General features: G+C 41.3%; 9 protein-coding genes across 9 annotated transcripts; 4 read left to right on the top strand and 5 right to left on the bottom strand.

The window, feature by feature from the left end:
* Positions 1-2,707: 2,707 nt before the first annotated feature.
* PAAG_08360 (hypothetical protein) lies at positions 2,708-4,341 on the bottom strand (the record flags this gene model as incomplete). The annotated part of the gene is made up of 3 exons (XM_015846493.1): positions 2,708-2,781; positions 2,853-3,031; positions 3,101-4,341. 3 exons carry the CDS (start codon positions 4,339-4,341, stop codon positions 2,708-2,710), a joined length of 1,494 nt encoding a protein of 497 aa, XP_015701157.1.
* A 1,128-nt stretch (positions 4,342-5,469) lies between these two features.
* PAAG_08359 (coatomer subunit alpha) lies at positions 5,470-9,567 on the top strand (the record flags this gene model as incomplete). Its single annotated transcript, XM_015846492.1, has 7 exons — positions 5,470-5,634; positions 5,718-5,997; positions 6,062-6,400; positions 6,461-7,427; positions 7,479-8,074; positions 8,131-9,221; positions 9,313-9,567. The coding sequence occupies 7 exons, from the start codon at positions 5,470-5,472 to the stop codon at positions 9,565-9,567; spliced, it is 3,693 nt and encodes a 1,230-aa protein (XP_015701156.1).
* A 682-nt stretch (positions 9,568-10,249) lies between these two features.
* Positions 10,250-11,070, bottom strand: PAAG_08358 (FAD-linked sulfhydryl oxidase ALR; the record flags this gene model as incomplete). The annotated part of the gene is made up of 2 exons (XM_015846491.1): positions 10,250-10,766; positions 10,913-11,070. The coding sequence occupies 2 exons, from the start codon at positions 11,068-11,070 to the stop codon at positions 10,250-10,252; spliced, it is 675 nt and encodes a 224-aa protein (XP_015701155.1).
* Positions 11,071-11,567: 497 nt separating this feature from the next.
* PAAG_08357 (hypothetical protein) lies at positions 11,568-12,878 on the top strand (the record flags this gene model as incomplete). The annotated part of the gene is made up of 2 exons (XM_002789715.2): positions 11,568-11,807; positions 11,952-12,878. 2 exons carry the CDS (start codon positions 11,568-11,570, stop codon positions 12,876-12,878), a joined length of 1,167 nt encoding a protein of 388 aa, XP_002789761.2.
* Positions 12,879-13,169: 291 nt separating this feature from the next.
* On the bottom strand, positions 13,170-13,432 carry PAAG_12546 (hypothetical protein; the record flags this gene model as incomplete). Its single annotated transcript, XM_015848024.1, has 2 exons — positions 13,170-13,256; positions 13,313-13,432. 2 exons carry the CDS (start codon positions 13,430-13,432, stop codon positions 13,170-13,172), a joined length of 207 nt encoding a protein of 68 aa, XP_015702364.1.
* A 527-nt stretch (positions 13,433-13,959) lies between these two features.
* On the top strand, positions 13,960-16,655 carry PAAG_08356 (AP-1 complex subunit beta-1; the record flags this gene model as incomplete). The annotated part of the gene is made up of 7 exons (XM_015846490.1): positions 13,960-14,036; positions 14,100-14,120; positions 14,179-14,310; positions 14,398-15,035; positions 15,100-15,668; positions 15,731-16,092; positions 16,166-16,655. 7 exons carry the CDS (start codon positions 13,960-13,962, stop codon positions 16,653-16,655), a joined length of 2,289 nt encoding a protein of 762 aa, XP_015701154.1.
* Positions 16,656-17,275: 620 nt separating this feature from the next.
* On the top strand, positions 17,276-18,919 carry PAAG_08355 (hypothetical protein; the record flags this gene model as incomplete). The annotated part of the gene is made up of 2 exons (XM_002789713.1): positions 17,276-18,606; positions 18,775-18,919. The coding sequence occupies 2 exons, from the start codon at positions 17,276-17,278 to the stop codon at positions 18,917-18,919; spliced, it is 1,476 nt and encodes a 491-aa protein (XP_002789759.1).
* Positions 18,920-22,183: 3,264 nt separating this feature from the next.
* On the bottom strand, positions 22,184-22,867 carry PAAG_08354 (hypothetical protein; the record flags this gene model as incomplete). The annotated part of the gene is made up of 3 exons (XM_015846489.1): positions 22,184-22,263; positions 22,321-22,365; positions 22,429-22,867. 3 exons carry the CDS (start codon positions 22,865-22,867, stop codon positions 22,184-22,186), a joined length of 564 nt encoding a protein of 187 aa, XP_015701153.1.
* Positions 22,868-24,311: 1,444 nt separating this feature from the next.
* Positions 24,312-26,865, bottom strand: PAAG_12545 (hypothetical protein; the record flags this gene model as incomplete). Its single annotated transcript, XM_015848023.1, has 3 exons — positions 24,312-25,127; positions 25,189-26,702; positions 26,847-26,865. 3 exons carry the CDS (start codon positions 26,863-26,865, stop codon positions 24,312-24,314), a joined length of 2,349 nt encoding a protein of 782 aa, XP_015702363.1.
* Positions 26,866-26,986: the final 121 nt, after the last annotated feature.

Genomic DNA, 26,986 nt, shown 5'->3' with positions numbered 1-26,986 from the left:
ATTATATAAGATTTAAATAATTTTATTTAATATATAAAATTAAATAATATTATAATATTTACTATAATAATAAAATTAAAATATTTTTATATAATATAAAGTAATAAAATTTTTTAAATTTTTTTAAATATAATTATAATACTTTTTTTATATAATTATCTCTAATAGAAATTTTTACTAATATTATATTTTAATAGTTAATAATATTAATTTTTAAAAAATAATACATTGAATTAATTTATTTTTATTTTAAAAAAATTAAAAAAAAAATTATTACTTTTTAAAAATAATAAAATTTAGAAATTTTATGAAATAATTTAATATTTAATTAAAATTAAAACTTAATTATAAAATTTATATTTAAAAAAAATAATATAAAAAAAATTAAATAATATAGTTTAATTTTAATATTTAAAAAAATTATCTTTTTAAATTATTATAATAATTATATATAGTTTGTATAACTTCTCTATTTAATTATATAATTAAGATTTAATAAAAAAATAAAATATTATTATTAATATTATAAAAATAAAAATTTTTAAATTAAAATTAATATTTAAAAACTTAAAAATAATATTATCTTTTATTTTTATAGAATTTATAAAATAATTAATAATTAATTATATAAATAATAATAATTTATTTTATTAAAAATTTAAACTTTATCTTTATATTAATTTTAATATTAATAAAGTAGTATTTTTACTCTTTTTATATAATATCTTAATTATTAAAGTTTTATTTTTATATCTTTATATAGTTTTTTATACTGAAGATTTATTTTCATACTTTATTTTATTGAGATATTATTTTTATTATAAAGGTAATATTTTTATCATTTTTATAAAACTTCTTATTAAATATATACTGTTATTATCTTTAAAAAATTCTTTTTTATTAATGAAATAAAATATAATATAAAAGAATTTATTTTAAAATCTATTATTAAAGAATTTTTTTAAAATATTTAGATATATTTAATAAAATATCTTTATATTTAATTTATAAAATCTTTTATTAATTATTAATTATATAAATATTAGTAATAAAATATATAAAATATATAAAATTATTAAAGTTTTTTGATTTTTTATTAAATTAGTACTTTTTATAACTGATTATAAAAATATTTAAAGTTTTTTCAATTATAAATAGTTTTATACTATATATAAAACTTCATTAGAACTAGTTTTTTAAAATTTAAATTTTTATTTTCTTTTATAATAGAAGAAAATAATAAATAAATTCTATTATAATAAATTAAATATTAAAAATAATTAATAACTAATATATTTAATAAAAAAAATTATTAAAAAAAAGAAAAAAATTATATTAAAATAAAGTTTTAATAATTAAAAAAATTAAAAAAATAATAAAGATATATTTAAAAATAAAAAATTATATAAAAATAATAAAATCTTATATAAAATAAAGTTTAAATAATTAAAAAATAAAATTAACTTTTTATAATTCAGAGTAGATTTTTTTATATATTAATTTTTAAATATATATATCAATATCTTCATTGACTTTCTATAGCTTTTATACCTTCTAAGTTATAATCATATCATGAAATATATATTAATTGAAGTAGTAGACTAAAAGTGTCGAAAAATATACATTATATACAAAATTTACTCAGTTCAATCAATTAAACTATATGTCAGTTGATCAATAATAATTATATATAAAATAACTTTTTTAAAGCAGGAAAACAAGAAATTTATAAAACTGCAAATACAAACAAAAGAGAAAGCAGAAAAAAGAGTAGAGTCAATAAGTAAGAAAAAGAGATGACTTAAATTTCTAACTCTCAATCATGAAAACATGAAGCATCGCAATATAGTTTGTGTGATATTATTGATCATATTGCTCATATGTGTGAAAGCTGTTTGTAAATAATTTTTAATATAATTAATCTATTTTCTTTTGTGGTTGTTGTTCTATTTAATTATGAACATGTAGAATGATGGGGAGGTGGCTGGCTCACTCGCCTTAGAGATTACATTAACTAATGAACCAGTGAGTTTGGTAAAGATTGAACGTGAATTAAACGTGGTAACCAATTGCGCGAGTTGAAGGGCAGTTTTAACGCTAGCCTTGTTGGCGTAGATGTTTTGCCCCATCAGTGTAAATCCCAGCTTATACTTTATATCCAAGTCCAAAAGCCATATGGAATCTCTCCTGTGCCATGCTCGCGTGGGGAATCAGGGGAAGTCCTAATGAACGGTTGGTTATGCTCGACGTTCGTCGACATGTTCTTTCCAAAAACCTCTACAAAGGTTTTGACTGCAGCTAACAACTACAAACTAGTTATTTGAACTTAAAATGCAATCGGGAATAGTGTCAATACCACACAACGTTGGATTAGCATCCATCTCGGAACCCTCAAGCGGGGTTTTTTCCAACACTGGCGAGTTTTCCCTAAAGCTTGACTATAACCTTTTAACCATTGATAGTGGACGTATCCCTATAATTTAGCTAAGCCCAGGCGATTACACTGCTTCATGAGCATTTTATAATCATATATTTAGTCAGAATAACACCCAACAGCCATATCAAAATTTCACTTAATTTTTATACTTACCCTGACCTATTGAGCTACTTTATTATTCTGTACAAAATATCCGACGCCCTAAATGGACAGATTCCACAAAAGGTGCTCTGATGCTAGGGGGAATTCCCGAAAAGATAGACAGAGCAATCATTCCCAAGTCGTTGCAACTTTTGGATAATTCCTGCTGTTCATGCCTAAGTCTTGATAAATAGCATCATCGTCTGTATGAACAGAAAGTGTTAGCTAATCCTAGCCTTGCCTTACCCATAAAGAACGGGGATCTGAAACCCACTACTCAGAGGAGACACCCGGAGTTCATTCTCATGCTCAAGTGTCTCAATTACCCTGCCAGCCTCTTCTGTTCCCAATTCATGATGGGTCCCTCCAATGAGTAGAAACTGCGCATTAGGATAATCGAGGAATTCGGGCCGCAACGGCACCCAGCGCAAGTCGCCAAACTCTTCCCGAACCCTGAAGTGCTTGTTACTAAGAAAGACTAACAAGGACCAAGAGTTGTCAAATTTTTTTGAGTGGACTTACTTCTGTGGATATTCTGGAGGGTTAGGTAGCCACGCTGTTCCCGGATACTTAGGATTCTTCGCAGTTGCAATGAAACTCCCACAAGGCTTTAGACCGATATTCTTCTGAACCTCACTTAGCTCCGATGGAACAGTCAGGTGGTACACTAGGTGCGCAGCACGATCCCTCGTGGTGATCGCATACACGCCTTCAGCAACGGGAGTTGCGGCTGGAGAGTGAGTTGTCCCCCTCGTAACCGTCTCCTTCTCAGCAACACGAAACGAATCCCGAATTTCTTTGGCCGAAGAATGCCCTTTCTCAACGAAACCCATAAATTTATCGCGGCTAGATTTCGGAAGAACCTTTTTGGGTAGCACAAGCAAGCGGCAGTGCTCACCGGCGCCAATAGGGCCTTCGTCCAATTTTGCGTCGCGGGGCAGCGGCCGCAGCACAATAAAGCTTCGTGCTACCTCATCGATACTCTCCGGCTCTTCTACACTCACTTTGCCGCGGAAAAAGAAATAGATGATTCCCTTCTCAAGGACGTTGGATGGGAGGTCACGGCTCTCCCCTGCTGCCTTCCCAGCGTTGGGTTCCGAAGTTTTCTCTTTAGTTTCAGGTTCCGCAGCTTCGTCCTGATTGGGTTGCGGCTTTTCAGAAGCAGCGGGAGTGGGAGCCTCGGGTTCGTCCCTGGGTTCTTCCCTGGGTTCTTCTTCCCTCTCGAGATGCTCTTTAGCTTCCATCTCCCTATCAGACTCCTTGATTCCCTCCATCTTTTCTGGTTCTTTAAGTTGTTCCACCACTTCAGGCGCTTTAGGTTCCTTGATCTTTTCCGGCTCAGGAATTCCTGTCATATTTTCTGGTTCATTAATTTCATCTTTCTTTTCCGCTTCTTTAGGCTCCTCCGTCGTGTCTGGCGCTTTATCATGCTCCGCCGTTCCTGGCTCTTTAGCTTCCTCTCCATTTTCTACCTTCATACCATCGATCCTCTTTTTGGACACTTCAGGTTCGCCATTGATAATTTCCGATTCCTTTTCATGCTTGGTAGCTGGTGGTTGTTCTTTAGCTCCTTCAGGCTTCGGTTCCTCTAATTCAGTCGTGATTTCATCCTCGTTTCTTTCGCGCTTCGGTTTGGAGGACTTATCTTGTTCGGTCGCTTTCCGTTTAGAGCCGGCCGTCCTCTTTGTCCCAGCTTTGGCACCTTGATGCAGCGCTTCATTTGCCTTGGCCGCTGCCTGGCGAGTCGATGTTCTTGTCGGCATTGGAACCAATCAATCCAAAAACTAGAGTAGTTTGGTGAATCGAAATGTACGTACAAGTTCACTGGGGAAGGTGAAAAGGTGACAGAGTGGATTGGTGCGAAGTTTGTCAACATTTGCCATACTCTGGGCTTATAACCTGTTGGCACTGCCGAGCAACAATTGACGTCATGAATCTTTGTCTGGGGAACGAATTCCGGATAGATATAAAGTTGTAGGTCAGCATCTAGATCACGTGATATTTAGAGGTATACTTGGTAATACCGCTGGCCCAGGTTGGCCGAAAAGGAGTAAAGATTCGATATATCGATTCCAATATAATCAATATAAATATCCATAGGCAAATCACAAGACAGTAATTTAAGACTCATTAGATCCAACTATTCGAAGAAATTTTTGTTCACGCCCGGACTCAACTAACATCAATCATATCCCCCTGCTAGTTGGACGAAGCAGTCTTCAAATCGCTGGCACCTCTCGGAGCATGAGCAGAAGAATCACACTCAAGATTTGGTTTCTCAGCAGTGTGGAAACCAGAAACATTGCCACTGCATACACGTCTCCGCCTTCGCTTACAGGCTTTGACCCGGGTGAATTCAATAAAGGAAAGAAGATATATGTGCATGCGAAAATATAGCTGGAAATTATACCTCAGAAATCAATATGCAAGGAGACAGCTGGGGAGCGGGGCAGCAGGGTTGTGGAAGGACAGAGGGACGTCTATACACTCAAGGTTGCAAATTCAAGAAGCATTAAGTAATCTATTTAAGATGGACAGGTGACCCAGCTCCTCTAACCCCTTCGATAGCGTCTCTATTTGTTGGAGGAGAGTGTGGTATAAGCGTGGCTCCGTTTTACAGTTTTATGAAGTGTCGTTGGCCAATGAGGCTCAACTGCAGTACCACTCGCTTAGTCATCATAATATGGGCTGGAAACCACAAAGTGTCCACGTTCGAGGAACAGCTTCAGGAGACAGGGACAGTCAAAATAAATAGCCCGCCATTCTCGCAATTATCCACATCTGCCAATTCCCCTGATCTGGTTTTATGACTCTCAATTGATAACTGTTATTTGCTTTGACAGGTGCGCGGAGTTTATATTCGGAGCGGCTCCGGCCAACTTTCGACCAAAATGCAGTCCGCTCCAAACATGCTCACTAAGGCATGGCTGCCCCTCCTCAACCATTCTCCTTTTTTCGTTAAGGATGCAGCTAATACAAGAGAGTTATACAGTTTGAGTCCAAGTCGTCTAGAGCAAAGGGCATTGCGTTTCATCCAAAACGGTGAGCCTGCTCTTGTATTTACCATTTTTCAATATCCCTCCCCGCTGACATCAACAGACCATGGCTTCTGGTATCCCTTCACTCCTCAACCATCCAGTTATGGGATTATCGCATGGGAACGTTGATAGACCGCTTCGAAGAGCATGATGGTCCCGTTCGAGGCATAGATTTTCACAAGACTCAGCCCCTCTTCGTTTCTGGAGGTGACGACTACAAGATTAAGGTCTGGTCGTATCAAACGCGCCGATGTCTTTTTACCCTCAATGGTCACTTGGACTACGTTCGAACTGTTTTCTTTCACCACGAACTACCCTGGATTATTTCAAGTTCCGACGACCAGACAATTCGCATTTGGAACTGGCAGAACCGTTCGTTAAGTATGTGGCCTCTGTGTTGGACATACATATATTTTTCTTGAGCAAGCACTGATATAGAAGCCAGTTTGCACAATGACCGGACACAACCACTATGCTATGTGCGCGCAATTCCACCCCAAAGAGGACTTGATTGTCTCTGCCTCATTGGATCAGTCTGTTAGGGTTTGGGATATTTCAGGTCTGCGGAAAAAGCACTCTGCGCCGACCTCATCGTTGAGTTTCGAGGATCAAATGGCTCGCGCAAATGCCAACCAAGCAGATATGTTCGGAAACACAGATGCTGTGGTTAAATTTGTTCTTGAGGGTCATGATAGAGGTGTAAACTGGGTGTCTTTCCACCCTACCTTGCCCTTAATCGTATCTGCAGGTGACGATCGATTGGTCAAACTTTGGAGAATGAGCGGTATGGTCTCTTATATGCAAATTCTGTTCTGATTAATAATACTAATATATTTGGAGACAGACACCAAGGCATGGGAAGTTGACACATGCCGGGGCCACTTCCAGAATGCATCAGCTTGTTTGTTCCATCCACATCAAGACCTCATTCTCTCTGTGGGCGAAGATAAGACTATCCGCGTCTGGGACCTAAATAAGCGGACCTCAGTGCAGTCCTTCAAACGTGATATGGATCGATTCTGGGTCATTGCTGCCCATCCGGAGATGAATCTTTTTGCTGCTGGCCATGATACGGGTGTGATGGTCTTCAAATTAGAGAGAGAACGACCGGCGTCTGCTGTGTATCAAAACCAGCTCTTCTATATCACAAAGGAGAAGCATTTGCGATCTTATGACTTTAGCAAGAATGTCGAATCTCCTCCTATGCTATCTCTGAAAAAGCTAGGTAGCCCCTGGGTTCCACCACGGACCGTCTCCTATAACCCTGCAGAACGAGCGATTCTCGTCACGTCACCTACAGACGGCGGTACATACGAGCTTATTCATATCCCTAGGGATTCTACAGGCGCTATGGAGCCAACAGACATTAAGCGAGGGCACGGAACATCGGCCGTATTCGTAGCACGCAATAGATTTGCAGTTTTCAACCAGTCTACTCAGCAGATAGACATCAAGGATTTAAGCAATTCAACGACGAAGACGATCAAACCCCCAAGTGGGACAACCGATATTTACTTTGGCGGAACTGGTTCCCTCCTTCTGATCACACCCACAAAGGTTTTCCTGTTCGATATCCAACAAAAGAAGCAGCTTGCTGAGCTTGCTGTAAGTGGTGTGAAGTATGTCGTCTGGTCTAATGATGGACTCTACGCTGCTCTCTTGAGCAAACATAATGTCACGATTGTTACGAAGACCCTGGAGCATGTCAGTACTCTACATGAAACCATACGCATTAAAAGTGCTACCTGGGATGACACAGGTGTACTTCTATACTCCACGCTGAACCACATCAAATACTCCCTTTTGAATGGGTAAGTTCAATCTAGCTATATTATACCTGAATGAAATTCTGACGAAGCCAGTGACAATGGTATCGTCCGCACTCTGGATTCCACGGTATACCTAGTTCGCGTCAGGGCAAGAAATGTTTATTGTCTTGACAGGACTGCGAAACCGATAATACTTGAAATAGACCCGACCGAATATCGATTCAAGCTAGCTCTAATCAAAAGAAACTACGATGAAATGTTGCAAATCATCAAAACTTCCAGTCTTGTCGGGCAGAGTATTATTTCCTACCTGCAAAAGAAAGGATATCCGGAGATCGCTCTTCAGTTCGTCCAAGACCCTCAAACCCGCTTTGAACTTGCTCTCGAATGTGGTAATATCGATGTTGCAATAGACATGGCCAAACAACTGGACCTCCCTAAACTGTGGAGCCGTCTTGGTACCGAAGCGTTGTCCCATGGAAATCACCAGACTCTGGAAATGACATATCAGAAACAAAGGCTGTTTGATAAGCTGTCTTTCTTATATCTGGCAACAGGCGATAAAGAAAAGCTTATTCGCATGGCAAAAATCTCGGAGCACCGGGGAGATTTCACATCACAATTCCAGAATTCACTTTATTTGGGCGACGTGGAATCCCGGGTTCAGATGTTCAAGGAGATTGATCTACGTATGTTTCCTTTCTTCTTCCCGCTATTGCCGCTTATCATGCTAACAACGTTCCAGTTCCTCTCGCATACTTGACCGCAAAATCTCACGGGCTCAACGAGGAAGCTGAGTCCATACTTGAATCCTGTGGTCTCAACGAAGATCAAATTACGCTACCTTCGTTTGGCGAACCAACCAAGCTTCCGAGAGTAATTGTTCCAACCTTCAAGTCGAACTGGCCGGTGAAAGTTGCATCTCATTCCTCATTTGAGAGGGCTCTGCTTGGGGAAGTGAGCGAAGATGTTGGCACCCCAATTAATGGATACGAGCTGGGGGAAAATGAAGAGATTGGAGGCTTTGGCGGTGACGTGATGGGCGACGAGCATGACGAGGAAGATGCTGCTGGGTGGGATATGGGTGATGAAATTAACGTTGAGGATGCGGAGGACTTTGTCAACGTCGAGAACGCTGAAGGCGGTACCGGTACCAGTGAAGCAGATCTTTGGGCGCGAAACTCACCCCTTGCGGCTGACCATGTCGCTGCCGGATCCTTTGATACCGCAATGCAACTTCTCAACCGACAAATTGGCGCAGTAAACTTCGAACCATTGAAACCACGTTTCCTAGAAATCTACCAAGCCACAAAAACCTACCTGCCCGCCACCGCTGGACTCCCTCCACTCATCAACTACGTCCGAAGAACTGTTGAAGAAACAGATTTGCGAAATATTCTTCCTATCATTCCCAGAGATCTTGAGTACGTTGCAAATGTCCATCTTCAAGAAGGTTATGCTGCAATGAAGTCCAATAGACTGGAAGATGGCGTGAATATATTCCGGCGCATTCTGCATACTATCCTCGTCAACACAGTGTCTTCAGAAAGCGAAGTCGAGGAAGCCAAGAAGATCATCACTACTGCCCGGGAATATATTCTCGCCATGTCAATCGAACTCGAGCGTCGCGCAATCGGCACAGATACCCCAGAAAAGTTAAAACGAAGCCTCGAGCTCTCCGCGTATTTCACCATTCCGAAACTCCAAGTCGCACATCGCCAGTTTGCGCTTAGAGCAGCAATGAAACTCGCCTTCGCCAAGCAAAACTTCTCATCTGCGCTCAGTTTCGCCAACAGAATGATTGCCAACGGCGGGGTCGCCAAATTCCTTGATGAGGTTTGTACTGCCCCAACATTTTCAACTTCACTTTTTTACCCTCACTCTCCTCCCTACCATGCCCTTTACTAACAGAAACCCAAAAACTCAGGCCCGGAAAGTCAAAGCCCAATGCGAGCGCAGCCCGCAAGACAAGATCGATATTGAATTCGACCAGTTTGCCGAGTTCGACATCTGTGCAGCCTCCTTCACACCTATCTACAGTGGCTCGCCTAGCGTTACTTGTCCATTCACTGGAGCCAAGTACCATGAGCAGTACAAGGGATCTGTATGTCGTGTTAGTCAGGTGACAGAGGTCGGTGCTCCGGCGAGTGGTTTGCGTCTATTTGTTTCTGCGAAGCCTTAGATTGTTAGATTTATTGATTCAGTAATTTTCCTTCTCTTCTTTAATTTTATTCTGGTACTTAATTTTTCCCCATGTGATCTCCTCCTTTTCTTTCATTTGCTTCGCTTTTTAGCTCTTGTCCGTTTGAACAAATGAACGCCGTGAAAAAGTAATTAAGGGGCGTGGTTAATTTTTATCGTCTTCCATTCTTTAGTATGATTTCGACTTTCAATTTTTCAGGTTTTATTCTTAGCAAATTATGAAAAGTGCCCCCTTTTTTCAATATTCCTGTTCTTACTTATTTTATTTTTATTTTGATATACCTACTGTGGCCAGATATATATCCACCCTCACTTAAAACATCCCGGGATAAACCCAATAACCAAGTATATGTATCTAAGAGATGGACTTCATAAAAGTCTTCCTATTTGTATTATACAATGAAATTTATATCGGAGAATGTCTAAGAACACATGGCTGCAACGGTTTATCCAATATTAACCCACCAAGTCTAAGTAAGTAGAGATTTTGACAAGCATCAACATCCAAAAATATAAAACCGAGCATTCCCCCAGCCCGTATATGCCTCAGAATTCCTCCACACGAAAGTCAAAACGGCATACATACAGACTCTTTAACTGTCCATACTCATATATTTATAATATCCGCCTCATCCAATCCCACCCAACTTAACCCCAATCAATCAATCACACCTCCCATCCTTCCACCCAGTCCTCCACCTCTCCTCCCACTTCCTACAATCAAACTCCTTCTTCCCCAACTTACGATTAACTTCATTATGCGCCTCGCACATCCAATTCCCAAACTCCGCCCTCGTTTTTAACCGGGGCTTATTCGCGCCGCTGGGCTCGTTCATCCAAGTATGGAAATCTTCCGCACATACCCAACATGGGTATAGTTTTCCGAATAGCGTGAGGAAGCTGTGCATGTCATTTTGCTGCTGTGGGGTGGCGGTTTTTGGGTAGGTGGCTGTCATGCTGTGAAGGAGGGTCCAGGTGCTACGGCCTAGGGTTTCGACGTCGGGTGGACAGTCCGTGGGTAGGGCTATGGTGGAGGCTGCCGTTGTGGTTTGGTCTTGAGTGGATGTCGTGGTGGTGGTGGTGGTGGTGGTGTTGGGGTTGGAGGAAGAGGTGGCAGATAATTGGGATTTTCCTTTCATGAGGGCGCGCCAGTCAGCGATGGAGACGCAGGTACGGCACCTGGGGATTTTGTTAGTTTGTTAGATTGAGTAACCTTTTTTAGAGCTGATGTCAGGCGTATAAATGGTTGCATGTATGTGTAGAGTAGGCGGGATTCCGGGGTATGGGTAAGCCTCTTACTGTGATGGGAAGCACGGGCTACTTACGGCTTGCCGTCCTTATCTAGTATCATTCCTTTGGGCAGTTTCGCTTTCTCCTGGCCATCTTCTTGCTTGATATCTGCCGTCACTATGTGTTTTTTTTGGGGGGGGTGGTGTTTGCTCTCCTTTAGAGCTTCGATCTGCTCGGTCAATATCTCCGCCATGGAGAGATGTGGAATATTAAAAGTGGCAGCAGACTGGGAAGTGGGTTAACGGATAAGTTTAATACGTTGTCTGAAATGAGAAAATAGAATTGGCAACTCTTTTTTGATGTGAGTTGAGTATATCATTATCATATCCGGTTGAAGAAGAACGGAATTTATCTATTGCTATTTAAGACATCTGCCCTGTGTTCTCCCGGCCATATATAACTTAGGAAATCCCGGGGATGGCTTGGCCGAAGCAAACCCCCCAACTAAACTCGGTCTTTGTGCTATAAACAAGTTACTTCTCGACATGCAGCAACTTCTATAAACAGCGGCGTACAAGAAAACTCTTCAGCGAAGGTGAAAAAGAAAATTCCGACCTGTGATATCTAAAAGGAAATACATCTCTCCACGTGTCGGTAATCGCCATCCCGACACGCTCTCGTCTCGCCCTTCTTTTTTTTCTTTTCCTGCTCGAATTGACCTCGCAAACTCGATTCGCATAACCCCTAATCATGGCCGATTCTGAGTCTGAATCCGAATCTCTATCCTCTATGGGGATACCTTCGGAAAATATTCTCGAAATGGGGCTGCGCGACACCGTCGCGGGCATATTCAAGAAGGGAAACATGGAGGATTTGACGGTGAAGCGTGTCCGCATCGCAGCTGAGAAAGCGCTGGATTTGGAAGAGGGCTTTTATAAGAATGATGCGGTTTGGAAGGCGAAAAGTGATCGGATCATTAAGCAGGAAGCGGTACGTAGTTGGCTGCTGCGACAATTTCATTCTTTATTGGTCCTTGCTTTGATGGTCTATGAATACAAAATTCGTATTTCTATCAGTTCAATGCAGCATCTTTAATCTTTAAATATACTGACAAAAACTTGTGTAAAACTAAAGGAGAAACAAGAGGAATTGGCTGCTAGGAAAGAAGAGAAGACGGAACAACCAGCATCTCCGGTGCCACCAAAACGAGTAGCTTCTCCTCCGAAACCCAGAGCACCCAAGCGTACCGCGACGGGCGCCTCGCAACCATCGAGAAAGAGACGGCGAACTGTTACTCCATCGGAATCGGAAGAACTGTCACCCCCACCTAGTGAAGAAAACGAAGTGGAAGATGAAGATGAAGAAGCACCCAGATCACGAAAACAAGCCCCATTGGCAAAAGAGGCCTCAGGCCCAGAAAAACAGGCCCCCAAAAATGCACCACCAAAAAGAGACTCTTCGTCGGAACTATCTGACGCACCAGACGAATCCAAGAAGTCCTCAGAACGAGAATTGTCAAAGGATGACACCTCCAGGAAGGAACCTGACGACACCAAACAAGACACCTCCGAAAGCGAGCTGTCCGAACTCATCGACGACGAACCAAAACCCAAGACCAAACGGCGCAAGTCGTCAGAACCTTCGAAGGCGGGAAAATCCACCAAGCAGAAACCAAGTAGCAAATCCAAAAACAGCTGTAACGTCGATCCAGACAAGGAAGAAATCAAGAAGTTACAAGGCCAGCTCGCCAAGTGTGGGATTCGGAAGATGTGGTTTCGTGAATTGGCGCCGTACGATACGGCTAGAGCGAAGGTTAAGCATCTCCGTCAGATGCTGAAGGATGCCGGGATGGGAGGGCGGTTTTCGCTTGAGAAGGCAAAGGCGATCAGGGAGCAGAGGGAGTTGTTGGCTGATCTTGAGGTTGTACGTGAGGGTGCGAGGAGGTGGGGGACGAACATTTCTGATGAGGAAGCGGGTGAGGGGCGTCCGCGAAGACGCGTTGCGCGGGGATTTCAGGCTCTTAGCTTTCTTGGGGATGATGATGGGGAGGAGACAGATTGATGGGTGATATTCATTTTATCATTTGTCTCTTTTAGTTTTGGTGCGTAATGGGTTGACTGTTTTTTCATTATGGATGGGAAATGATCCACGATATCCAGGAGTCTCGTTCATGTTTGTAATGACGATGCTGTGTGGTGTATTGATTTTTCACATGTTGGAGTGTGTATGATATATCCTGAGGTTTGCCGGATAAAGAGGTCCCTTAACCCTCTGCTATACCATGGCACTAATTAATTTCTGGGATTTTCTAGAAGTATTTCGTATTTACTCTGTCCTCATCTTGTTTTTACTTCATTTGCTTGGCTTTGCGCCCCCCATGCGTTGGGCAACCAGACTGAAGACAGCGACCGAGGAGATGAAGAGTACCAGGTTGTAGAACTGTAGTTAGTTATACGAGTGAGGGGTCAGAAGGAACCTGAGTTTTATATATATACGAATGTCTGATGTATAGAAGCAAGAATATCCACATACTGCGTTTCTGGAATACTCGTTTTCCTCAGCTTCTGTTCTGGATTCCACGAAGAGACGTCTAAGGTTGGGTAGATTGGCCTCATATTGGATGTGAGCAGGGTTTACAGAACATGTAGACAGGTGTCAGATTCAGCTTACCATCTTCAATCATTGAAAGCGAATAGAGTCGAGATATTTGGTGAAAGACTTGTCAGCTCCAATTGAGCTGTTCTGATCTGGGCATGAGAATGATGTCGTCTTCCTAAATAGTTATTTGTGTAGTAATTAACTAAGTTGGTGTTGAAAGCACCTGTCAACACTACTAACAATCAACAACAACATCCGCTAGATATTGCACACAACTAAACCCGACTCTGCTCCATTTAAATACTTATATCTGCTAACCTGCCAAGGGTACTGTTAACATAGCCGTGCGTCTCTCTGCGTGTATCCAGACGCCAGCCCTTTAATTTTACGGGGGCAACCCTCGACTCGACGACCAATCAGCCACCACCCAAGAACTGTCTCTTCCCCGCTATCATCCCTTTCTTCCAGAGCTCACCCTACAGCCTTCAACCTTGCATTCCTGTACCAAGGGGCGACTTGGTCGCCGCTGAGCCCTGTCTGTGAAATGGCGGTCAACAGAATAAGAGGCGCCTTCACTGCGCCCAGGAAGGGAGAAACCTTTGAGTTGAGATCTGGTCTCGTGTACGTTCGACTGACCATATATGAAAGTTGTTACCTAGATGAATGCTGATATTGCCTTCATAGATCTCAATATGCTTGGGAAAGGTATTTTACGTCTTGTATTCGAATGTGGTTTTATCAAATAATGCTCATGCTGCTGCAGGAAGGAATCCATACAGAAGACCATCATGGCCATGACCTTGGGCAAGGATGTGTCTGCCCTTTTCCCTGACGTGCTAAAAAACATTGCAACCTCTGATCTGGATCAGAAGAAACTTGTCTACCTTTATCTTATGTGAGTGCTGCGGGTTTTTGGGTCATCCTTCATCTTTTGCTGTCATAAACAATGACGCCGCTGATCTGACAAATCTCCCTGTTTCAGGAATTATGCTAAATCACACCCCGATCTTTGCATCCTCGCCGTGAACACGTTCGTCCAGGACTCCGAAGACCCAAACCCCCTTATACGAGCTCTTGCGATACGCACAATGGGTTGTATTCGGGTGGATAAGATGGTCGACTACATGGAGGAGCCGCTGAGGAAAACACTACGCGACGAATCTCCCTACGTCCGTAAAACGGCTGCAATCTGCGTGGCTAAGTTATTCGACCTTAACCCGGCCCTCTGTTTAGAGAACGGCTTCTTAGAAAGTTTGCAAGAGATGATTGGAGATCCCAATCCCATGGTCGTGGCCAACTCCGTCACCGCCTTAGCAGAAATCAGCGACACGGCTCCCGAAACCAAAGCATTACAGATCACGCCAAATACGCTAAGAAAGATGCTTATGGCCTTGAATGAGTGCACGGAATGGGGCAGGGTCTCGGTGTTGAGCAGTCTGGCAGACTATAGGACGTCAGACGTGAAGGAGGCGGAAACTATTTGCGAACGGGTTGCGCCTCAGTTCCAACATATAAACGCCAGTGTAGTTCTTGCCGCTGTCAAGGTCGTATTTTTGCATATGAAGATCATTAATCCTGAAACCGCTCAGTCATACTTGAAGAAGATGGCTCCCCCTCTAGGTAAGCTCCAACAAAATGGCCAGGTTATGTTGGAGACAACCACTGAATGGGTTTCCCACAATAGTGACTCTAGTCTCCTCCGCTCCTGAAGTTCAATACGTTGCTCTTCGAAATATCGACTTGCTCCTCCAGAGCAAACCAAACATCCTCGACAAGGAACTCCGGGTCTTCTTTTGCAAGTATAACGATCCACCTTATCTTAAATTTCAGAAACTAGACATAATGGTCCGGATCGCGAACGAGCGCAACGTAGACCAACTTCTTGCAGAATTGAAAGAGTATGCCCTCGAGGTCGACATGGACTTTGTTCGACGTGCTGTCAGGGCCATTGGACAGACGGCTATCAAGATCGAAGCTGCTGCTGAGAAATGTGTTTCAACGCTGCTTGACTTGATTAATACTAAAGTGAACTACGTCGTTCAGGAGGCCATTGTCGTTATCAAGGATATCTTCCGCAAATACCCTGGCTATGAGGGCATTATTCCTACTCTGTGTCAATGTATCGACGAGCTTGACGAGCCTAATGCCAGAGGATCATTGATCTGGATTGTTGGAGAATATGCTGAGAAAATTAGTAACGCTGGTGATATCCTTGCGGGCTTTGTTGATGGCTTTAATGAAGAGTTCACCCAGGTTTGTTCTTCTCTTACTATTTATCTTTCACTCCTTGCATATCCAGCTAACTCTCTTGTTAGACACAACTGCAAATATTAACAGCTGTCGTTAAGCTATTCCTAAAACGACCGGATAAAGCTCAAGGCCTGGTCCAAAAGGTCCTTCAGGCTGCAACTGCTGAGAATGACAACCCAGATATTAGAGACCGGGCGTATGTGTATTGGCGACTGCTCTCGAATACGACGGACCCAAATGCTGCAAAGAATGTGGTTCTGTCAGAGAAACCTCCCATTGTTACCACTATCCAATCACTCTCTCCAGCCCTCCTCGACCAGCTTCTCACTGAACTATCGACACTCGCATCTGTCTATCACAAACCCCCAGAGCAATTCGTAGGCGAAGGAAAATATGGCGCTGATGCCGTTCAAAAGGCAGCCATCGAGTACGTACCTCCTCTACTTAAACCAGTTATGTCTTTGCTTCTCATATTTCATTTTACTGATGCTACACTCCAGAGAACAACTTCAAAACGCACGAGAAAACCCATTAGCAGCCGCTGCCGCTGCCGCTGCCGTTTCCGGGAGTGCCGCGCCAGCACAAATGCAAAGCAACCTGGAGAGTCTGCTGGATATTGACTTCGATGGAACGGCGCCTGCATCTGCCCAGAAGGAGCCGCCCAGCGGTATGTCTGGGCTCGAGGGTCTTGCTGGGACTCCCATCAGAGTCCATTCTCCCTCTTCTGGGGTAGGACCGCCGTCAAGCAACAATCTTGAGGATCTCATGGGGGTATTTGGAAGCGGGACGAATGCGGGCACGGCGTTTGGCGGGGGTGCCGGTGCCGGGACGCAGAATGGTGCAGGTAATAATGCGGATCTTTTGAATGGGTTTGCTGGGTTGGATCTTACTGGGTCTGCAAGCACACCTACCCCGACTGCGGCGTCGGGAACCGGGACGGGAACTGCGACAACAACTAAGAGCAATCAAGATCTTTTGGATTTGTTTTAATGAATGAAATGTGATGGGAGTGGGGGGTTTGGCATTATTTTACATGCTTTTTGCTCTCTCTAGCTGTCCAAGTGTCGGAAAGCATATTGTTGAGATAGACAGATGGATTATTTTACTTCATTCTTTATTTATGTGATATTGGGGTGGGTGATATGTTCTGGTATATACACATTTATACTGACGAGATGGCATACCAGTATAAGCTTAAACACGGAGCAAGTTCCCAAAACACACACACACACACACACACACACACACACACACACACACAAAACATATATATATATAGAATAGTTATCTCTAAACGCGGGAGCAAAATGTTAAATAGCCGTACCTAAGACCATCGAATTTGGAATAAAAAGAGGGCGCTGTGCATTGTCCATTCCATGGTTATTGATGTCACGAGCGTTGAACCAATCTGGTCTGTAACGTGTAGCTAATCTCCAACCAACTAACTACCCACAATTGGCAACTCAACAACATCAAAATATCTGTATACGGAGTATGTACCTGTGTTTATGTGCTGCACAACCAATCGACCACTACAGGTACAATTACAGCCCGCTCCCCTATTTTCATCCCACCCACAAGATATCCCACTGAACCCTTTCTAATCCCCTATGTCTGCATCAGGGGGCTCATCCAAACACCCCTCCCACTCCCCTCCACCCTCCCGCCCCGGCACCCCACCGATCCGATCCCAGTCCGAATCTCAATCCCACTCCCAGTCCCCCTCCTCTGCCTCCTCCTACATATCCTATCCGATTACTCATGTTGTTTCGGGAATTTATAGACGCCTAACAGAGCCCACCCCACCACGACCTGCCTCGAAAAAACCTCCTCTGGACCCTATGAGTGTATCCGAAGTTTACAACCCCCCAATTCGCACGGCGTCCCCCTTCCAACCCCCTCCCTTAACCCCCTTAACACTCAAGGCTGCTGGGGGTTCCTCTCACATTCTCCTCGCACAGTCCTTAGCAGAGGAAATCCGGTTGCTGGTCCCTCCCCGCCTGCAGTTGCTGGACACATGGCAGCTTGTCTATAGCCTGGATAGAGACGGGTCAAGTTTGGCAACTCTGTATGAGAAGTGTAAGGCATTTGCGAGCAGAAGTCAGAAAGCGGGCTATGTACTTGTTGTGAAGGATTCGTCGTCTGGGCCCGGGCTGGGTGGCAATGATGGGAAAGGTACAAAGGGTGCAGGACGCAGTGGAGCTTCAGCTGCTGCTGGCGGTGCTCTCTTTGGCGCTTATCTTACAGATCCCCCGCATCCTTCTTCACATTATTATGGGACAGGAGAATGTTTCCTTTGGCGGGCTAGTGTGTTGCCCTCTACTCCCATGATATACATGCGCACCACGGCTGCGACTACGACGACTAAAACGGACGACGGGAGAGGGAAAGAAAAAGAGACTACTAACAGTGGGGTCCCGGAAAACATCGAACATTCATCGAATAGTGGGAATGTTGATTTGGACCTGGTGGGGTTACCCTTGCCCCCCAGCGCGGATACGACACAGTTACGGGGCAGGAGTACGACGTTAGGAGGTGAGAAGTGCAATGGTGAGAAACATACGATTCATGATTGTAGTGTCCTTTCCGGACGTCATGAGGGCTTGTCACTCCATAACGATGGTCGTGACACCACCAGTGTCAGTGTCAGTGCTAGTGCCAGTACCAGTAAAAGAAGGGATGAGGATGGCAGCTGCAGCAGACACGGGGTGGACTTGTTCTCTCCAGCTCAGTTGCATAGTGCATCTTTTGGTACAATTGGCAATGGTCATGCCGGAGCTGGTGGTCAACAATGTGCACCGACTAACCTTTCAACAGGCACTAGCCGAGGCGGAAGCGGGACCACGTCACCGGAGCGGATACGGTTCAAGGCGTTCCCATATAGCGGGGTCAATGATTATATGATGTTCTGTGAGACGGGGTTTTTGAGTGTTGGGGGCGGGTAAGTCTTATCTCTTTGTTTCCCCCTCCTCTGCTTTCGTGGCTCCTATATGTCCACCCTCCCCTTTGGAGAGAAAAAGGGGATGAAAAGATAGATGCAATTGAGGCATTGAAAGAGGAAATAGGTAACTGACTCTGCCCTCTCTTCCACTGATGTGCAATGTTTTAGAGATGGGCACTATGGGCTCTGGCTAGACGACTCGTTCGAGAAGGGCGTTAGCCACTCGTGTCCCACATTTGGCAACGAGCCACTGAGCGATGAAGGGACGAAATTTGACGTCTTAGGCGTGGAGATATGGTATCTTGGGTCTTAAAAAGAGTCGGAAAATCAAGAAAAATGGGAATTTTACTTAATATTCTCTTCCTTGTAACGTATTCCACCACTCGATAAGCATTATCACTTGATGAGCACCTCAACTACAAATCACTCTTCCTTCTAGTTCAATGAATTTCTCAACAATCATGAATAGAAATTGTATTAGCTATTAAATATTAAAGAATGTAGTTTCTAAAAGTATAGATATTAGAATAATTAAGAAAAATAATAAATATTGTGTTTGATAATACAATCTAAGTAATGTGAATATGATTGAAATAGAAAATTTGATAAAAAGGTGCTAGAAAGATCAGTGAAAGTTGAATCTATTATATTTTCTAATAAGAAGTTTTATATAGAAGTAGGAGAATGAGATTTAATAAGAGAAATCTGATTTTGCAGATGTTTAGAGAATGAGCAGATTTGTTCATCAGTTTTTCACTTCTTCATAATCTTCTACTGTCTCATTTTCCTTTTTCTGCTTAGTATTAAGTTTTAAAACTCAGTTGTCTTCAGAGTATGCTGCTTCTTTTCAAGAGTACATAAAATTTTTACTTTAGTAACTTTATCAATTTTATTCTACTTTTCACATTCTAGATTAATTAATTATTAATGAGTAATTTTTATCTTATTGAGAAAAAAAAATTTAAATCTGGTTAATATAACTTTTATTAAATAAATCTAATATTTTATATTATTTTTTTTTTTTTAAATATTCAAATTATTGACTAAATTTTTATTTCTATAAAGTAATAATTCTTTTTCAATAATAAATCTTTTATTTATATAAATTATTCATTTAAAATTTTCAGTAAATAGTGACTTATTAAAGTTAGACTTTTTTAATATTATAATATAGTTCTCAATTTATAGTAAAAATAATAAACTTAATAAAAATTTTTAAAAATAATTACATTTAATTATTTATTTAAACTTTTTAATAATTACTTAGTATAATAAACCAGTTATTAAAAACAACAAATAATTATTATATAAAAGAATAAAAAATAATCATTAACAAAAAAATAAAAAAATAAATTATAAAAAAATTAAATTATGATATCAAAATTTTATATACTAGCTTCTTACTCTTATACTATTTATCTTTTTATACTGCTTATTAAAGCACTTTAGAATTAGCATCTTTTATAAAATTAGCATCATCTCAAGATTCAGCACTTGAGATCAGTATAAATCAGTATTTCTTAAAAATCAGTTCTTTAGAATCAGCACTTTATGAAAAATCAGATTACTGAGTTACTAATTTCTCATTAGAAGATTTTATCTTCTCAAGTCTTGTCTTTTATATCTATCAAAGATATTATATTGAAAATGATGATAAATGTAAGATTTTTAAAGCAGCAACATATTTTAATGTCAAACTACAATAAAAATAACAATAATACTATATCAAACTGTAGATATCAATTATCTGAGATAAATTCTATAACTGAATTTATGCTAATATTATTGATCTAAACAATATAGTCAGAACTATAAGTTGAAGTATCAGATATTAAGACAATCTGAAAATCAAACTATTTATAACTTTATGTTCATTCTTCAATCAATTGAGAGTCATCTTCTTAAGAAATATAGTGATTATCAGTGAAAGATACATCTAATTGACAAGATTCTACTCTCTCTTCATGTAGAGTTTGAGAGATTTGCAGTCAAGCTATATGATCTTTTCTATGATGCTTTCGTCATAAAACTAAACATTGTGAAGAGTAATATTTTAAAGATTATTATATTAGTAAGCATAACTATATCACAAAAGAGCACTACTTATAGAAATGATCTATATGATGATATATTAACAGCATTTTAAAAAAAAAAAAAATTAGAAATATAATAAGCACTTTAATATCTAATTTACTAAAGCTTCATATACTTCAATGCAGACTGCAAAACTTAGAAGAACAAGCTCTATGAAGATAAATTCTCAACTTTAAGATCTTCATCAAAATTCTCTTTCAAATTAAATTTTAAAAAGATAAAAATAAATAAGAAGTGTTATTCATACTGTAATGATAACTCTTATCATACTCAAAAGTCAGTAATTATTAAGTCTATTTATTCTTCTCTCTATTCAAATTTTAACATCTGTAGATGATACATTAATTCTCACTTTTATAGATTTTGAAGCTTAGATAAATTTTATCAATGAATTCTAAATTAAATCACAGAAATTGCAATCAACAGAGTATATATCATGTAAAATAGAGAGATTTGATAATTATCAATCATATTCATTTAAAATCATTCATCTAAAGATTAAAGTTTTAAATAACAAGAAAACTATGATTAAAGAATTTTACTTCTTTTATATTGTCAAACTTTCAGACTATAATATGATAATAAAATTTTTCTGACATAAATAATTTAACTCTCTCATTGATTAAAAGAATGAAAAATTCTATTTTTATTAAAAATCAAATAATTAATAGATAGCTTTGAGTGTAACAGATGCTGCTAATGAATTACTCACTGATACTTCTAACTATATACTTATAATAATATCTGTTTCAATCTCATAGATCTCTAAGTCTTCTACTGAAATCTTCATAGATTTTGTATATATCATCAGACTTCATGTCAGAAATTTTTAAATCTATATATAAATTTCAAATCTCTCATCAGAATCTCTAAGAACTTTGCATTCATCTTTAGACTTCATACTGAGAGTTCTTAGATTTATGTACAAGTCTCCGAGTCTTTTTCTGAAATTTTAACACTTTTAGAATACAGCTTACTTGTAAATACAGCTTTATTCAATGATCTGCCTGACTATATCTGATCGTATATACATCTTATCTCTGAAGAGAGCATGTTTAGCACATCTGTATCTGATGCAAAGCACTCAATTAATCTTAAAAAAGAAGTCAGACTTTTATTCATGCTTATCTACAATCTCTATAAAACAAAACTGAAAACTCTTCAGAACTATTTAAATAGTATGTTGAAAAAAGACTGAATATCTCCTTTTCAGAGCTCTGCAAATACTTTTATTCCTTTTGTTTCAAAGAAGAATGAAGATCTATGACTCTGTGTAGACTACAAAAGTCTGAATTATCCTACAATCAAAAACAGATATTCATTATCTCTTGTGAGTGAGATGTTAAATAGACTCTCTGAAGTACAAGTCTTTTTTAAGATTAATATTAGAGATGCTTATCATAGAATATATATTCAGCATAGTGATAGATGAAAAACAGCATCGTCCGTAACATCAACCCCGGCTCTCTCGCCGTCAGCTTGTTCATCGGAGTAAGATCAAAACTTCATAGAACACTGCCAGATCACGAATCGTTTGAAGAGCCCGTTGCGTTTCAATCGGCTCTAGAAAAAAGGATTAGAATTGAGATTCTCGATTGAGGATGTACTGTGTTAATATACTGTCTCCGGAGAAGGCAGATTCGAAAACTCCCTTCGCCCTCTGACCTAAATAAAAAAGGTTTTTCATGTGTTTTGGCATTTTCGGATGTGATTTCCACTCAAACTTACGGAGGCCAAGAGGCGTCAACGTGCGAACCTGGATTTGGTTAATACGTTGGTGAATTTGACGCAGAACACGGTTGGCATTTATCGCTTTGGAGTTTGCAAGCTCAGCTACCACATCTCGAAGATCTTGTTCAAAACCGTCGAATCGCTTATCAACTCTGTCGCACCAGTTGTCAAAGTCGTTACATCTATTCTCAACTCCAGTGAATTGAGCGTCAACCCCATCGAACAGGGTATTCACTTCATCGAATCGGGCATCAACTTCCTGGAACAGGCCTTCAACATCATCATGGCGGCGATCTAGACCACTGAACCGGATATTAATATCATTGAATTCCGTCTCGATTTCCCGAAAGTCGTTACCAAATTCCTCAAGTTGTCTACCAATTTCCCCCAACCTTCCATCAATCGTCATCTCCGACTCCTGGGGGCAGTCGTCCATATTCTCTGAAAGCCTAATCAACCGGGATCTGAGTTTTCTGTGCGAGCTGCGCCCTGGAAATTCACTTACACAAAGGATCTCCTATCTGTAGGTGAAGCAACTTTGGCTCCTTCTTGTTGGACACTTAACTTGACCAATTGTTATACTAATCAACAATACAGAGCCAATAAGCAACCAGAAAGCCCCTGGTAAGAAAAGTACTCTCAGTTGTCTCGTGTTCGAAAGAGAAGGTAGATTTGAAACCTCGAATACTAGACCTGTAATGACGAACCTCTAGTCAACGTATTCCTTAGGATCACTAGCTGGAGGGAGGGGTGTAAGCAGTATCCCGTACTGGTTGCGTTATCACAGTGGCAGATCGGATCCTATGAGCGATTGAAAAGGTTAATGCTGCCCTCAGGGTAAGATAATGGATGTAGTTGCGAAGTAACCACCTGTATAGTACTGTTGTGATGTTTTGTTGGTCTGCCCATGTGATTTATTTGGTGATAACGGCTGCCTAGCCAACCTCGAAGCTATGCAATTGACAGCTTGGAGGAATAAGGAGCTGGTTAGGTAGCTAGTTAGTTCAAGTATAGAGAGTCCGGGAGTAGTTAGTAAGGTGTTATGTAGTCGTCAGACAGGTTAACACGACAACAAGATGCAGTTTTCAGTGCAACAGTGATCAATGTGGTCGAGTATGTTCCAGATAAAGGAACTGATATATGCAGAATTCCCCTTGAAGCTCTCGCAGACACATCCGATACTTCTTCATAGACCAAAGGGTATCATTTCATTCCATTGCTATCGGTAAGTTAGCTAACTGCGAGCTCTGCACAGAAACGCCATTCCGCACCATAAAATTCCGTTTCGAACATCGTCCAAAATGTAAAAGACTCTTGTTCATAATAAAGCCTGTCTCGGGGAGTTGACGGCTAATGAGATGAAGCATGGAAGAGAGAAAAGCCCGACGCAGTGAAACAACAATGAGACATTAAAGGGATATACAAATCAAGAATAGGTTTAAGAGAGAAGGAAAAAGATGGAGGAGGTGGAGAGGGGGAGAAAGAAGAATAAAATCATATGTAATAATGGAAAGAAAATGGAGTGCAACGAACGGCGCTGTGGTATACACCCTGGTGGTAAAGTCTGAAAACCCACAAGAAGAGGGGAGCACGTAGGTTATTAACTAATATGGAGGAAATCCATGGAAATACTAAAGTCATCAGAGAAAATGGAGGATAAGGGAATAATTCAGTCATATGGAATTCAAGAAAGATATAAAGGGAATTGTGGGAATAGCATCCGCCAGCAGAAAATATACCATAACGAGAAACAAAGACATGAAAGATTAGGGTTGAAAACCCGTGACCTTTAAAGGGGGACAAGAAACACAAAATTAGAAAGAAGAGGAGAAAGATAAATAGAGAACCGAGTTTGATCCCAACCTGTAACCCCGCCTGGTTCAGTAAGGACTGTTCACAACCTCATTCCTCGAAAGACGCGCACTACTTCTTCGACCAGCACTATACCGAACGGGTCCGGCAATACTCTCTCGCGTAGGCCGCTTAAACGACTGTTTCGCAACCATATTAACTTCATTCGGTAACGCGACAATAACACTCTTATCACTACCAAACTTGAAGTTATCCGCCTTTACCTCCTCCGCATATCTCTTGATCGTGTACGGATCTTTCCTGCCCTGAAGCACCTTCTTCATGTTCCACGTGACAATAAAAGGACCAGTAGCTGTTATAATTGACGTTTCTGACGAGTCAAGGCCGGTATTGAATCGAGCGGGTGTGAAAGAGAGAGGGGCCCCGGTCTCATGTTGGAACTGGGCGACGTGACTTGGTTGCAAACCCAGGCGGCGTGGCTGTGGCTTCGAGTCCTTCGCGAATGATCTCTCGAAACCAAGTTTGCCTTCATTTTTGCCTTCTTTTTGAAGAGCATCGATCAGGAGTAGGTACGTACGGCAGGTTGCCAAGACCCAGCGGCCATCTGCGGATACATCTAGACCAATAATTGCCTCTCCCAGAGCGGGGATATGTGTCTTCGCGTTGACACCAAGACGGTCAAACATGCGGATATCACCTTTGTTGGAAGCAACCGCAATATAACCCTTCTCTGTGGTTGCAGTGGCAGAAAATTCGTTCTTGCTGACGTATTGTTTGAGGTCTGATTCCACCAGTTTGTTCCCTGATAGACGGGGATCGATACGATAGAGTGCGTTGCGGGAGATACCAAGGAACGGTTGGTTGGAGGTCATTTGGGAGAATTTCTGGAAAATATTTAGCGAAATATTTAAAAGGAATATACGAAAGAAAATGAGGGGTTCATACAGTTTCGGGTGCAAATGAAGTGACAGGTATATCATCGTGAATTTTCCACTCATCAACGACTTTTCCGTATTCCAGGTCCATTCGGTAGAGGGAATTGGGATCCTGCTCATTCTGAAGAATCATATTTGCATCCTCAGCATGAAGCATGACTTTCTTAGGGCTGAAAAGCTTGCCACCCGGCGTTTCGACTTTCGAGATATTCGTGGAAAACTCCAGGTTATTGTTGGGTGTATGCTTGAAGACTCCAATCTTTGATCCTCGAACAACAAATGACCTATCGTGTTTGTAACCGACTGCGAGCTGGGAGTTGACGTTTCCGTCTTTATCTCGGGTAACAACATCATCATCTTCCTCATCTGTATCGTATTGTTCGCTGCGCTGGCCTTCATCTTCCACTTCTTCTTCAGGGACTTCCTCCTCCTCTTCCTCCTCCTCAGGTACATCTTCCATTGTGAGGTCGTTGAAAGCCTCAAGCACGTATTCTCTATCGTTTTCTTTGGATTTCGCCCATTTCATTTCATTCAGTTGTTCCCATAATGCTTGCATTAGGCCTTCTTGGAATCTCTCCTCGACGGTCTGGTCCTTGAAGCGAAGCAGCCACGAATATGCGGAGCCATCTTCAATATAATGATTGAAGATAAAGGACAGATATTCGAAGTTGAACACGGGGTTGATGTCCGCCACCACAGGTTGTCCTAACCAATCTCTGTCCTTTCCACTTATCTGAAGCCAGTACTGCCATTCCCCAATCTCTGAGACTGTTGCAACAACAGATGGATCCTGTATAACGAATGTTCCACTGTTGAAATCAAAGAGATAGAGTTCGGCATTTTCCTTGGCTAGGATCTCGATTGCCTCAGGGTTCGCAGCGGAAGGCGGTGCTTGAGTGGTATCAGCTGGCTTTTCGTTTGGTACAGCTACTTCTCGCGCCATGGCTGTGGCAGATTCCTTCGCTGTCGGGGACCGCGTGAGATCAGGGCTAGCACTGGGGATCGGGCTTTCCTCCTCAAAGTAGAACTCCTGAAGATCTTTGACCTTAGCCTCCTGAGCGCTCTTCCGGTATTTTTGTTCGAACTGACACTCAGCGGCCGCGAGACAAAATTTATCGATTCTATCTGAGGTGATAGATGTGTCGCAAACGAACTCGTAGAGGTCTCCTTGGTCACCACTGAGATCACGCCAGGCTAGAACTTTCTCACCACCATCTCGCACTTCGGATCTAAAACGGAGGATTTCGTCTAGTAGAAAAGCCTTCTCGTCTTTGTCCCCACCAAGTCCATCGATATTTTCTTCGTCCTCGTCTTCTGCGAGCTCCTCTTCTCCTTCCTCGTAGGCGCGCTGAATAACCAACTGATACTGGAACTCTTGCCCTGTGCGTCTAATGCTGGCGGCAGCGTCGCGAAATATGAGCTCTGAATAGCCCTTTGGCGACTGTGGCCGTACGATATATAACTGGCCTTGAGGTATCTCAATTATGGATTCCTTTGTTGTGTCGCCGAAGACGATTTTGCTCACTAAATATGGACGGCACACAAACGGCCAGTTATCAGTTAAAACTCGCAATGGAATTCTGTAGCGAAACAAGGTTGGTCTTGTGGTGGGTTGCTATGGCGTTGAATGGTGGAGGGGTCAGCTAGGCGGTTACAAGCCTTACATACCATGGCGAAGCATGAACATCGTTGCTGAGTCCGCGCAGGACTAGTCAAGAAGTGAGTGTTTTTGAACAGGAAAGTAATACGAAAAGAGATGGTCTCTGGACAGAACAATTCTCTCAAAACGAATGCGACGTGGGATATGG

This window comes from Paracoccidioides lutzii (genome assembly GCF_000150705.2).
Source record: "Paracoccidioides lutzii Pb01 unplaced genomic scaffold supercont2.32, whole genome shotgun sequence".
NCBI classification, from domain to species: Eukaryota; Fungi; Ascomycota; class Eurotiomycetes; order Onygenales; family Ajellomycetaceae; genus Paracoccidioides; species Paracoccidioides lutzii.
Note: the sequence above shows the minus strand (reverse complement) of the source record. Positions and strands in the feature narration are given on the sequence as shown.